This window comes from Lycium ferocissimum, chromosome 7, assembly GCF_029784015.1.
Source record: "Lycium ferocissimum isolate CSIRO_LF1 chromosome 7, AGI_CSIRO_Lferr_CH_V1, whole genome shotgun sequence".
Classification (NCBI taxonomy): Eukaryota; Viridiplantae; Streptophyta; class Magnoliopsida; order Solanales; family Solanaceae; genus Lycium; species Lycium ferocissimum.
The window spans coordinates 36,569,983-36,583,804 of record NC_081348.1 but is presented as its reverse complement, the minus strand read 5'-3'; the positions used below and the strand labels follow the sequence as shown (position 1 = coordinate 36,583,804).

Sequence of the window (13,822 nt, the reverse complement as noted above, 5' to 3'; positions counted from 1 at the left end):
GAAAATATTTTAAAATAATCATTTATGATACTTTTTTTATGAATCTCCTCTCCATCTCTAATCATTTATAATATGAATTCAAGAAAATAACCCTGTAAAAAAAATTTAGTATCATTTTCAAATTTCTCATATGTAAAAATAAAAATGTCTTTTGAAGACATACTATAAGATTTTAAAATAAATACATGAACTGCTACAAAGTCAATTGACCCTATTCTGATACTTCTGAAATTGATTAAGTGATGACTGGCATGCATATTACATAGAACCTAAAGAAGCACTTAAAAAAACTGCCAATATATCATTTATATAATTCCCAAAGAATGGTGTTATACCTACATTGTTAATTGTGGTCGAATGTTGGCCCGTCAAGAACACACAATAATAATTTGGGATAAAGGTAGCAGACAAGTGACGCCGACGCATTGACATGGACACGCTTAAGAGATATTTAATTAAGAACAAAGTTATATAGAACAATGTGAGAGTAACAGCTTCGTGGCGAACAAGACAAGGGAAGTGATGTTGAGGTTCGCGCAAGTGAAGCGGAGATGCGTTTGAGGCACTAGAAAGGAAGTATGATTACCTAGCTATAGCAGTTTGTGTTTTAAGAGAGGTAGATAAGTCGTGGAAGAACTAGGAGCAAGGATTGCATGCGATACGACACATCTTCGGGCGATACGACCCCTGACAGAAAGTCCGTGTAGGTTGAGGGTTTGGCAGCTGTGTTGTATACTACTTTTACAAGAGAGAGGCAAGTAGCTTGTCTCCTCTTCTCATCTTCTCCTAATTGATATTGTAGTCTTACCTAGTAGTCACATAGTATCTTATTCTTTGCTTTGTTTATATTGCTATTTTGCTATCGTTATTTAAATTTCTGTCCTGCTTTAATTATATATATATATTTTTTAGCAGATGGTCCATTGAAAACAGTCTCTCTACAACAAAAGTAGAGATGAAAATAGTTTTTCTGCAAAAAAGATAGAGATAAAGTTTGCATACATCCTACCCTTTCTACACCTCATTTGTGAGATTACACTGAGTATTTATTGTTATTGTTGTTGATCTATCCGGAAAGCAATACATAAGTACTTTATGTTCAAACCATACTGCTTTTTCATCGTTATGCCATCATAATTCAGGACAATTAGCATAAGCTATGATTAAATTCTCACTTTAACATATCAAACTACAGTCTAAAACGGGATGTAGGCGTCTTTACTTAGGTTTGTTAGAAAATAAAATAGAACAATGTCTAGATGTTCCCACCAACAGCTATACTGCCTATTCTAGTCACTCCAAGTTTTCCTTCCTTATTAGTAAGTCATATGTTATTTGAGTATTCACTTCATCTCAAAAAAATTATCTTACTTTCTTTATTAATGTCATTGAAGCTGGTCGCGTTGCAGCCGATTAGAAGAAACTAAATAATTTTTTTCTTTATATGTGAATATTAAAAAAGTTAGTCATTTAATTTAATTAGTTTTAGTTTCTAAGTTTTAGTCTATTTTATTATTAACATTTATTTTATATTTTCTCTAATTTTTTTATCACTTAAACATTGTTAGTCTTGTATAATTTAAAGAAAAATAATTTCTTTATGTACGGATGAGTAATAAATTTTAAAACATTTTGTTGTATAATTAGTACTTTATATATATAAATATATATGCATAAGAATGTATCTTTTATCTTTTCATAGTGAGTTTGAATTTTTCTATTTCATAATTCTTCCTTATTTAAAATTTAAAAGGAAGGATACAAAAATAACATACGCCCGCAACGTTACCGAAGTTTAAATTACACATCTAATTTTGCCGTATACATATTACTATATATTTTGTAAAAAATGATCTCTTGCCACCATATGACGCCACATTGCATAGAGAGTAGTGATTATTCTCTTTAAGAGAGGACAAATCACATACAAAATTACAACATTTTGTTCATTAACTACTTTTTTTCATACTTTTCTTTACTTTTTTCACTTCTTTATTCTTCTCCTTTTTTTTTTTCTTTCTATTTTTTCTCTTTCTTCCTTTTCATCTTCCCCCGCCCATCATTCTTCTCTAACCTTTGCATTGATTTTTGTCTTTCCCTTTTCCATTATTTTACGTCCTCTTTACTTTTTATTTTTCTATTGTTGCTTTTTTCTTTACTTACTTTCCACCCTTTTTCCACAAAAAGAATAAAATTAAAGTGAATATTATTTTTACTTTCTATTGTGATTTATACTACTTTTTTTTTTATATAGTTTATGAGCATGTAAATTTTATTTCAAAGAACTTATGAAATATTTTTATCCTAATCGAAGCATTTAAAATTAAGGGTTTGACTTCATACTTCAAATCATATTATAAAAGTGGAACAAAAGGAACATTATTTTTTGTGTATCACTTTCGAAAATAAAAATAAACTATCAAATTCTAAATACAATTTTCATGAACCTCCGTATAAAAACAATTCTCTTAAACTTAAATCTAAAATTAACCGAACAAAATCGAACAAAGAACGTACTTGTGATTATCATCTACGCGACTGAACGTTGTAATTTAGCAACGTCTTTGACATATAACGATGTATAAGCATATGCTGCCCCAAATTTGGTGCCATTTTATTTCTTCTTTCTTCTTTAAACTCTTACCTCCTTTGCAACCGAATATTCTCATTTCTATCAAATAAACATAAAACAAATAGATCATAAAAAAGGAATGGAAATAAAAGGAAATTTGTAAAAAAATGAAATGGAAAATAAGAAAAAAATCAATTAAACATACACATTGGATGTAAAATGAAAATAACCAAGTATTGGATGATATCTGACAAAAGTGACCAAGCGTTAGGTAAAGAACATGTTTGCCTTGTTATAAGGCCATCTCCAACCTTGCACCATTTTTTACACCAAATGCTATTTCGTGTAAAAAAGCTGCGTTTCGAGCTCAACCTTGCACCATTTTCTTAAACCATTTTCAGCGTATGTAATCGCTTTACGGAAAGAGGAAATGGCGCATTCATCCGAACCCCCTCATTTAAAAAAATCACTATTTTTACAAGCGTTAAAATTATTTACGTATATACGTACGCAACCCCTGTGCTCTTTCCATTCATACTTTTATACGTAGTGCTAAGAAAAGGGTTGAAATTCAGCCCCACTGGCTGCAACCCCAGTTTTTAATATACTGAGCCAATTTAATTATCTACTAAATACCAGAAGTCATGAACTCGCTTCTCCATCATTTAAACCCTACCGAACTAATAACCCATAAGATCCCCTTATTCCCCCAATACGTAGTACGAAGCTTCTGAGAGAATCAAAAGTAGTCATGGGGATCTACTGGTTATTATTTGTCAAGTCGGGTTTAAAATGATGGAGCTAGCTTTAAAGAATGATTTCAAGTTATTTTGCGAATAATTTCCCGTCAAAGCAGGGGTATATTTGAAAACTTTGGCGAAGAGAGTGGTATTTTTGACCCAAAATGTTTTCGATGATATTTTTAGCCTTTTTCCAAAGCAGTAGGGTATTTTTGACCCTTTTCCTTTTTATATTTTAATTCTCAAAATCCCGCACGACCGCGTGAATAGTGTTGCATCAAATTCATCCATACCATTACTATTCATCAATATTTTTATTTTTATTTTTTATTATATAACACTTTTAATTTAACATATTATAAATTTTAATTTTTTCATTTAGGTCCCTAACATACCTAAATATTTTTTATGTAATATCTTTATAATATTAATTTTACATCTTAATTTTGGAGTGTGATTTTTATAAATTAATTTTCATATACATTATTTTTATATAAAATTGTATTAATTTTATTATAAGTTATAATTGTATAAAAAAAATAACCATCACAAAAATGAAAAGTGCAAATATAAAATATAATATGTTGTTAATAAATAACACAATGTTCAATAACATAATAATTTAGAATTAAAAATACATTAAAATTAAAACACAATGTTCAATAACATAATACATTAAAATTATAACACAATGTTCAATAACATAATAATGTTCAATACATTAAAATTGAAAATACATTAAATAAATTATATTAAATGTATAACGTATAATATCCATTAATATGTATAACGTATAATATTTGCTTACAATTTATATTATTTAAAAATTTATGGTATAAAATAATTTTTTATTAAATGGTTATATAACAAAGGAATATGAATTACATGGGATGAATATGTAAAAAAGAAAAAAAGAAAGGATTTGTTTTATGAAATAAAAAAATAAAATTTAAATAAAAGAAAATAATATAGTATAGAAGAGAGAGAAGAATGTAAGGAATATTCTTTTTTGGTATAAAAAATAGTGTAATGGGTTGGAGTTAATTTCCAACATTTTGGTGTAAAAATGGTGCAAAGGTTGGAGATGCCCTATTATGGATTTGCCATTTTTCACTTGTGACCAAATGAAAATTTATGATAAGGTGTCATAATTTATAAGTAACGTATTGTTTGGGGGTTATGAACTTGAAAAGACATGGGAGCAATGGAGATTATTAAGAGTAGGAGTTATGGAGATGAAAATGTGAATTAAAGGATAAGTTTAATGCATATTATTGGAATAGAAGTTATGAAAATAAATGTGTGTGAGTTATCTAGATGACTTTTTGAAATAAAATAATGAAGAGAAAGGCAAAAAAAGGAATAAAAAGATAAATAGGATTACTAAAAAGAAAACATAACTTTTCTTTTCATTTTCTTTTATTATATATAGATATATATATAAATATAGATTTGTCCTAAAAGATTATCACATTTTTATATTTAAAAATAATTTAATTTTATAAGATGATTTCGGATCACACATTTAAAAAATCTTTTTTTTTTGTCTTAAACTCCGTATAAAGTGAAACTAACACAATTTTTTGGAACAGAGGGAGTAATAGTTTGTACTGGTACTTCCTTCCAATAATATTTTAGATATTTATGAGTGACCACCTGTAATTGATGGTGACTGATCATATTTTTTGTCCATCTAATTAAAGGCGGACTTAAAATTTACATTTAATCCATTCAAAATTTAGAATGTTTCGATTCCTTCATGTGTATGAGTAGTGATAGATATAACATAGGAATATTATTTACCAGTTCAACTAAACTCAATACCATTAGTAAATCTGAAAAATTATAGGATTTCGAGTTTAAATCGAGCACATGCATAAAAACCTGGTCAATTTAGGAAAAGTCATGAGCTACAGAATAAACAAAACAAAATTTGTTGCCAAATTGTTTTCTTGGACTTAAATTTGTATTCAGACACTTTCTATTTCTAATAATGAAGGCAATTCCACGCCCTGAATCTGAAATGGAAATCTAACCACTCCACGTCGACAATATTTTGCTCTTACCTAATCTTGCCCTAACCATAACATTCTTGCCAGTTCTATTTTAGGTTCTAATCTCACTCAAGGCCAACTGAGACTTAGTCCCCTTTTATGACAGACACGTGTCAGTCACCAACGAAATATCTTGACAAGCACGTGAAGGACCCCGAAAGCAGAAGATTCTAAACCACCTGAAATTTTCATCCCCAAGTACACACGAACCGAAAAACCAATTACCTAGAAAAACTTCCAGTTTTAAAGTTGGAGTAACTGAAAGAAAATGGAGGGAGAGGGGGAAGGAACAGTGAGAGAGCGTTCAATTTCACCAACTAGAGCCCGACCCGGATCCGACCCGTTCCTGGTGACTTGTAGAGTGTTCAGCTTTGTTACTGCCTTGGCTGCTATTCTCTGCATTGCTGTTAATGTTTACTCTGCCGTGAGATCATTTAAGCATGGTTATGACGTAAGCCCCCCTTACTGCCCCATGTATTTCTGCTAATAAAATAATGTCTCTCTCTCTCCTGTTTGGGTAAATGAGGGCAGGTTGAATTTATGATGTTTGTATTTTTTTCTCATAAACATGAAAACGCTACAATTTGTGAAAACTATCAAAACTTCCCCAACTTTTATACAGTTCATAGTCTCGGATTCTCCTAAGGCGCCATAAATTGCATACCTCCATGTTCTTTTTACAGATAAATGCTTGGAATTGCATGCTATGACAAGCTTTCAAATACACATAATTTTAGAAAGATTAACTAGTTCAAAATATCAACAATAGTAGTAACTAGGTATTCTTTAATATAATCCTTCAACATGGTATGGACAATTTCTTCACGTCGAGCATGCAATCTTTTTTTTTTTTTGGGCAAAATTTAAAATAATGGGTCTTTTTTACAAAATATAAACTCATGGGTCAAATTTTACATTTTAAAACATTTGAAATCATGATTTGAAATTGAAGTTGAAGTTTTGTGCAAATTTCATAAAAAAACATTGATTTCAAATCAAAACTTGAAATTGGAGTCCCAAATCCTATGGCCAAACACCTACTTATTGTGGTTTTGATGGAATTTTTTCTAGGTATTTGATGGAATTTTCCGCTGTTATGCCGTGTTGATTGCAATTGTTGTGGTCGTTGCGGAGACCGAGTGGAGCTTTTTCATAAAGTTCTGGAAGGTTTGTTGTGAAGTCTTAGTTTTTCTTATGATATTTGCTGGTATTATGATCAATTGGACATATGTTTGAAATGATGCACTGTTATTGAAACAGTTCAAACTTTAATGCTGCTACTAAAACTTTAATGCTGCTACTAGTATGTGTTTTGCATTTGGTTCATGTTTATTCACAAAATCAAGCAGTAATGATGCAAGGGATGGTAATGTAAATGTAGATCTTTAACATAATAACACAAACAACTGAGTGGCCAAACCACAAATACATAATAGTGAAAAGTAATCATCATATAGTAATAGTAGGGAGTCAACCAATCATGAGGATGCCACAGGAAAATGCAATTGGCAATACCACTGCTTACCAAAGATTAGATTGTTAATACGACCTATCAAAAAAAAGTTAGATTGATTATATGTTCTTGGGGTAATGTTGAGTTTATGATTTGACTGGGATTTGTTAAGCAAGAGTGTTAGTTGCAGTTTATCTAACACAAAGAATTGATAGCTCAGAATTGTAAACGCCATGCATCACGTAGAGATTATGAAGTTTAAGGATGAACCAAGTTTGGCCTTTTGGGCTATAAATGTTGGAATGCCATACTATCATTCATTTAGATAGATATTCGAACAATATTTTATATCTAGGTTAAACATGGCATAAAATATAAGGAGCACTAGGATGTACTAACAATGTCATAAATATCTTTGGTTGACCCGTAGTTAGCAGTTAGTAGATGCAATGGTTTGTTTGCTGCAGCAAAAGAGGTGTTTTCTCCCACTATTAATTTCTGTCCTTTTAATGCTCAAACTCGTTCTCAGCCTTATCCGTTCACAGTTAAGCATCCAGTCACTTGTAGTATGCCATTTTTGTCTTCTTCTCTACTCTTTTCATTATCAGTCAACATTAACCTTTATAGTCTTGTATTAAAGTTAATAAATCCAGTTATAGCTTAATTATTTTAATGTTCCAGCAGTTTTGCTTCTCACAGCACAAGTGAAAAGGTTCCATTTGTTCTTTGTCTCTAAACTTTAAGAACATCCTTCTATGTGGTATACAGTGGCTTTATTATTATTATTATTAGGGAAAATTTCAGAGACCTCCGCTTGCGTTTTGCTTCGTTTCACTGACCTCCCCTCACGTTTGCAATATTACGGCTACCTCCCCTATTTTAACTTTTTTGTAACAACTACTCCCTCCGTTTCAATTTATGTGAACCCATTTGACTGGGCACGACATTTAAGAAAGAGTAAAGACTTTTGAAACTTGTGGTTCAAAATAAGTCTTGAATATTTGTGTGGCTGTAAATCATTTCATAAATTGAATTTGTTTCCAAATAAGGAAAGAGGTCATTCATTTTGGTACGGACTAAAAAGGAAATAGGTTCATATAAATTGAAACAGAGGGAGTATTTCATTCTATTTATCACTAATAAAAAAAAAAAAACATATATGGACTGATTTGCCCTGCCAAAGATAAAGTTCTTTTGATTAAATCTTATTTTATCAATATCTCCTTGAAAAAGTTATTTCCCAGGAATATTAAAATGAAATACCATGGTTTATTCTCCTGTTCCCAGCGTTTTACCTTTTTTCCCCTTCATCAACCATGTTTTGACTTTTTGAAACTAAATTTTGTATATTAAAAATATAAATGCATGACGTATTGCCAGCAATTTATGTCATTCTCCATCCCTGTTCATCCGCTTTCATTTTTGCTTCAAAAAAGAAAAATGGTAAAGCTCCATTCTGATTCTTTTTCTCCATTGTGGTAGCTCAACTATTTGTTTGAGAAAATAAGACAAATTAAAGTGCAAAAATCTGAAAGGCTTTATTATTATAGATTTGTGTAATTAACAATATGAGCATGAATTAGCTTTCAGCTAGCTTGTGTAGTGTCAACAAATAGGTTTAGATGTAGTTCACACAAACCGAGTTCCTTATCGAGTATTGGTGCAACTGAAAATTCACATTTATTTAATCGGGTATTGAAAGGATTCCTTGTTGTTCTCTCCTTCTTGCACATCGTTACATAGTCGTGTATTGTAATGTGATTGCATAAGTGGAATTTGATTAATTTTAGCGTCTGTGGAATCTGACTTCTCTCCAATGTAGATTTTATATTGTAGAAGTAAGATTTGATTATAATGTTGGGAACGGATGAATAACCCATTGTATTCCTTTTAATATTCCTAGGAAATAACTTCAAGGAGATATTGATAAAATAAAATTTAACCAAAAGAGCATGTTGTTAGGGAGGGCAAATAAGTCCATATATACTATTTTTTTATTAGTAATAAATAGAATAAAATAGATGTTACATAAAAGTTAAAATAAGGGAGGTAGCCGTAATATTGCAAACGTGAGGGGAGGTCATTGAAACGAAGCAAAACGTGAGGGGAGGTCTCTGAAATTTTTCCTTATTATTATTATTATTATTATTATAGTAACATGCTTTCTAGTAGCTTGCACATTTTGACCCGATACCTTTGACAATAAATAAAAGCCCAATAGTACTGATGTCAACTTTCAATGACTTTGTGTAGGTGTTGGAGTTTTCAGCTGGAAGGGGCATGCTACAGATCTTGTAAGCAAGACTTTTGCCCTGCTGAGCTTGTTGAAATCAGACTTAACATAATTGTTGGTTTTTAAGGTGGAACTTACTTTCTCCTCTTTCTGGTTTGTTCTAGCGTTGGAGTGATGACCAGAGCTTATCCTGAAGTATATGGGCAAAGGAATGACCTCATTCTTCTCCAGAACATAGCTAGCTACTTTCTTATTGCCTGTGGTGCAGTTAACATTATATCAGTAAGTTCAGGAAACCATCAGGTTGCTACATGGCAATCTCTTGTCTGTCAGGTCCTATACTGTTGTAGCTTGTAGTTGATATGACACAATCCGTAAGAAGTATGATGCGTGACCTTGCTTCTCTTGATCGGTTAGTCCCCACCCACCTCACTTAGTGGCGTAAATATTAATATATATAACAGATTGCATTTAGCTTTCAGATAGGAGAATTCCTTACAAGAATGCGAGCAGTGCGCACTGGTCAATTAGGATATCGGAAGCTATGCTAACTAATATTCTGCTAGATGGTCTTAAACTTGTTTGCATGACCATGTAAATCTTAAGTGTGTTTACAGAACTGTGAAAGAGTTGATGTTTAATTGGAAGAGCGGGAGAAGGAGGAGCAGACGCAGGGCATGGAACGTGGTTCCACTCTCATTTATGTGGGTGGTACGGAGAGAGAAATAAGAGAGCTTTTGAGGGGGTAGAGTCGAGCTTTTCTAAATTAAGGAGTAGCCTCCGGTCCCTTATTTTCGTTTGATGAACCCATAGAATCCCAAGTTGCATAGGAGATTGGGTGGAGTTTGTAGAGAATCATTTATTTTTGTAGATTCTTTACCTTTTGGTATACCCCTTGTATACGGCCAGCTTTTGGGCCATGTTTATGAATGAAAATATGTTTACCTGATTAAAACAAAAAATCTTAAGTGTGTTTACTTGCTCTCCATGATATATAGTGTGCTGTTAAAGATTACAGCATGTTGTTTGAATGTCTGCATTCTGTGGCGTTTATTTTAACTTCAATTACCTCGTATTAAAGGGAGGGCTTACTTCTGGCTGCATGCCTGCTATTACAGGCCATCTTGTTTAGCCTTTTTTGGGTACTATATGATGCAATAATCTTCATTTTCTTTTTTCTTGTTATGTTTCTATTAGGGATTGTTGTGCTTTGGATTTATCAAACGTGCACGCCAGGAGAAAGAAGTCTCCAGGGAGCAAGCGATTCAGGATCTGCAGGTAATCCATGATGTCATGTAACTTTTGTCAGTTTGGAAGCAAACCTTGAGCTGAACACCAGGGGAAAGTTATATATGTGATGCTTTTCCAAGCCTTGCATTGGTCTCACTCTCTAAATTTCTTCTTGGTTTTGTCTTCTCTGGTCCTCTGATTTTCTGCTGCTGCCACTCATCTTTTCTCCAAACAGTATCTATCATCCAACCTTCCAAAATATTCATAAAACATTCTTTGCATCACCTACTTTAGATAAAACAAACAAATTGCAATGCAGAACCAGTACAATGAAACTGCTCTCCTTTAGAGACAATATGAAAAGAGAAAAGTTGGAGGGAGAGCCAGATTAGTGATGAACCTTCTTCATGTCCATATCTATATTAAACTTACGACTGGATGAAAGTGGATTTACCTGGTACCTGTTGCTGGTGGGAGGTGGCAGGTATCCGTGGATTTAGTCGAGGTGCGCGCAAGCTGGCCACAGACACCACCGTTATAAAAAAAAGTGGATTTATTTTAGACTATGAGGTTTTATGTTGTAAAAAAATAAAAAATGGTATATACTTATAGCCAATCTTGCAAACATTGTGTGGTGTGATATCACTACAAACTATAACCGGGCCACAGCTCTGCCATTGAGTTTCAATTCAAAAGCAATAGCTTGCAAGAGTGCCTCTCAATAATTAGTAGAAGACCCAGCAAGGCCTGGCTCAAATGACAAAACTTCAAGGACTTCAAAAACTCAAATTTATTCACGTTAAACAGTTAGGCTTTGTATTTTGTTTTACTGTTGCCCATATGTGTGTATCTCATTCTTTGGTGGCTGGTTGTCATTGTAAGTCTCGTTTTTCCAGAAAAATAAATAAATAGCATAGCATGTGGGTAGGTAGACAGACATTAAATTTAGTTGGAATCAGAGGCAGCATATTTGTGCAACAAGAGGGCAGGTTTTTGGATTCTGGGACTCCTGGAAAACCTTTTAGGTAAGTGATATTGCAAATAAAGGGGTTGTAGAAATCTGTCTAATCACATTCTGGTTCAGCGAGTAGGTGATAATGTTCAATTTTTTAATGAGTCTGGTGTCCAAGCCAGGTGATAGTGTTGCACATTATGTTATAATTGGAGTCAGAAGCAACATTTTGTGCAAGAGTGGACATTTGGATCCAGGGATTCCTGGAAAACCTTTTTGGTAAGTGATATTGAAGATCCTTGTATGCCTTGCATGTTTCACATGGTTGTTGGCAAGGGAAGCAGTACTGACTCAAGAAAACCTAAAAAAGAGAATTCTCTCTTCGTTCCAGATGTTACTTGTGTGGTGAAGAGGGTGAGACAGTCAGCCATCTATTTTTACATTGTCGGATCACAATACAGCTTTGGAGGATCTTTGTGAATCTTAGGGGCATTGTCTGGGTAATGCCAAATAGGATTACTAATCTACTCCATATTTGGGAGGAGGCAGGAATAGGAGCCTCAGACAGAGATAGATGGAGGATTGTCCCAGCTTGCATTTGGTGGACAATATGGAAAGAGAGAAATTCAAGGTGCTTTGAAGACAGTAGTAGTGATGTACAAAAGATCAAGCTGAATTGCGTCAAACTTTTTTGTTTTTGGTGCAAACAGATTTACCTTGAGGAGACTGAATCCATAATTGAAATCCTAGGCTCTTGTTAGATTTTCAGAGTTTTGGATCAGCTTTCTCACTTTTGCTGTAAATATGGTTCCAGTGCAACCTATGCACTGATCAAGTCAATACATACCAATGTTACATTTTCAAAAAAAAAAAAAAAAAAAAAAAGAGGTTTTCACTTTTCACTAATCTGTCTAATTACATTCTGGTTTAGCCAGTTGGTGATAATGTTCCTTTTAAAAATAAAATAAAACTGACGGCGGTGTCCAAGCTAAGTGAAATTGTTGTAGTCGGGATATGGACTTGGGATCTCCGGGTTGTTGCTCCTATAGGGCTACGACCTCAACCACTTAGTTGGACTAGGTGATAGTGTACTCTTAGACTTTAGAGTTGAATAAAGAATGATAATAGTAAAAAAGACATCTAATATAGCATGTATTCCCAACTGAGATCATGTGTAGTTAAATTTGCATGCATTTTTGCTGGAACCAGTGGCGCATATCTCTGTCATAGGACATATTAGATGCTAGTATTTCTGGAGAACATTTTGAATAAGTGATACTCAATAGCAGGAGTTGACAGCATTCGTCATAATTTTGTGGATACAGTTCCAAGGACTTATAATCATCATTTGGTTGGTTGTATTAAATTTATAATGACGAATGTAATAATAATGTTTTTCTTTTCCACTGAGCTTTTAGAATGGCATTAAGGTGAGAGTTGGATTACATGTCTCTACCCCTTGCCCACTCTGAAAGTCTCCTGTCCATGTCCCAACCCCGCCAACTATCCCAAGGGACTAAAGGAGTAAATCGTGCTTCTTTGCTTTATCTACTGCCACTCAGTTAATAGCTTAATTACACTTAGTAAAGTTGTTTACCAAAGTCTATAACGTTACATGAGAACTACAGTGCTTTTGGTTGTGCTCTTCGTTTTTAAATAATGATAATAAACCCCTATTGCCTGGCTTCCATATTCGGGGAGGCCAAGCCCTGAAGCTGGTCAGTCACAAAAGAAAATCTATTCACCCCCCCCCCCCCCACACACACACACAATTCACAACTCTTGACTGCGTCATTAGAGTTTGAATTGCACAATTGTTTCTTTTTCGATAAGTAAATTACTTAGGTAAGGAATTGCACAATTTCTTAACCTTGTTTCTATTACCATCGTGGATGGCATTGGCTCATCTGTTTTTCTCCTACTCACTATTCCTGAAAACATATTAATAATTATAATTCCAGGAATTGGAGCGTCGTAGAGAAGAGCTAGAAGCACTGTTGATACAAGAGAGGGCTTGAGGACATAGAGCTGATATTATGCTACTGTCGAAATTGAGGATAAATCTCGGAAAGGAGAGCTCAAATCAACAAATTTGATGTTCGTGTGTATTTTACGTGCCTTGTTACCTATTTGAGATTGAAATTTCTCACGATGTATGTATTGCAAAATCTGTACAGTTTGCATAGGTCACTTTCCTAACGGCAGTAATTCTGTCGTAAACCAGGTGGTTGTCTATTCCTTCATTCCTTGTTAGTTCTAGACAGTTAATTAAATCTAAGAAGCAGCACCTGCTCGTATTGATCTAAGAAGAAGCATCTGCTCGTATTGTTTTTGTGTTAGAGCAGGACAAATTATTTAACTTATTATTCTGTAGCCTTTGCAAAACCCTTTTTAATGGCATTTGACTCGCTACCTGAATTTGAATTTTCTATCTGGATGACCTTTGATGGTATATAATGCAACCAGTTCACAAGACGTAAATTTTGATTCAGATGCATCATGGTAAATTTAGTGGTGAGATGTGATAACCAAGTTTAAATCAAAGAGATTGAAACATGACTGAGTGAAATAGTGTAAATGCTCCAGGT

At 33.3% G+C, this 13,822-nt stretch overlaps 1 protein-coding gene across 3 annotated transcripts; it reads left to right on the top strand.

Annotated features, from left to right (window-relative positions):
• The first annotated feature begins 5,391 nt into the window (after positions 1-5,391).
• On the top strand, positions 5,392-13,277 carry LOC132064729 (uncharacterized). 3 transcript variants are annotated; one of them, XR_009416615.1, is made up of 6 exons: positions 5,392-5,817; positions 6,438-6,533; positions 9,073-9,113; positions 9,217-9,464; positions 10,250-10,330; positions 13,196-13,277. XR_009416615.1 is itself a non-coding variant. In XM_059457823.1 (6 exons), the coding sequence occupies exons 1-6, from the start codon at positions 5,635-5,637 to the stop codon at positions 13,250-13,252; spliced, it is 576 nt and encodes a 191-aa protein (XP_059313806.1). In that variant the 5' UTR covers positions 5,398-5,634; the 3' UTR covers positions 13,253-13,277. The 3 variants fall into 3 exon arrangements, 2 of the variants coding, with proteins under 2 accessions (XP_059313806.1, XP_059313807.1); XM_059457823.1 differs by having other exon boundaries at positions 5,398-5,817; positions 9,217-9,334; XM_059457824.1 differs by lacking the exon at positions 5,392-5,817 and adding an exon at positions 5,860-5,915 and having other exon boundaries at positions 9,217-9,334.
• The last annotated feature ends 545 nt before the right edge of the window (positions 13,278-13,822 follow it).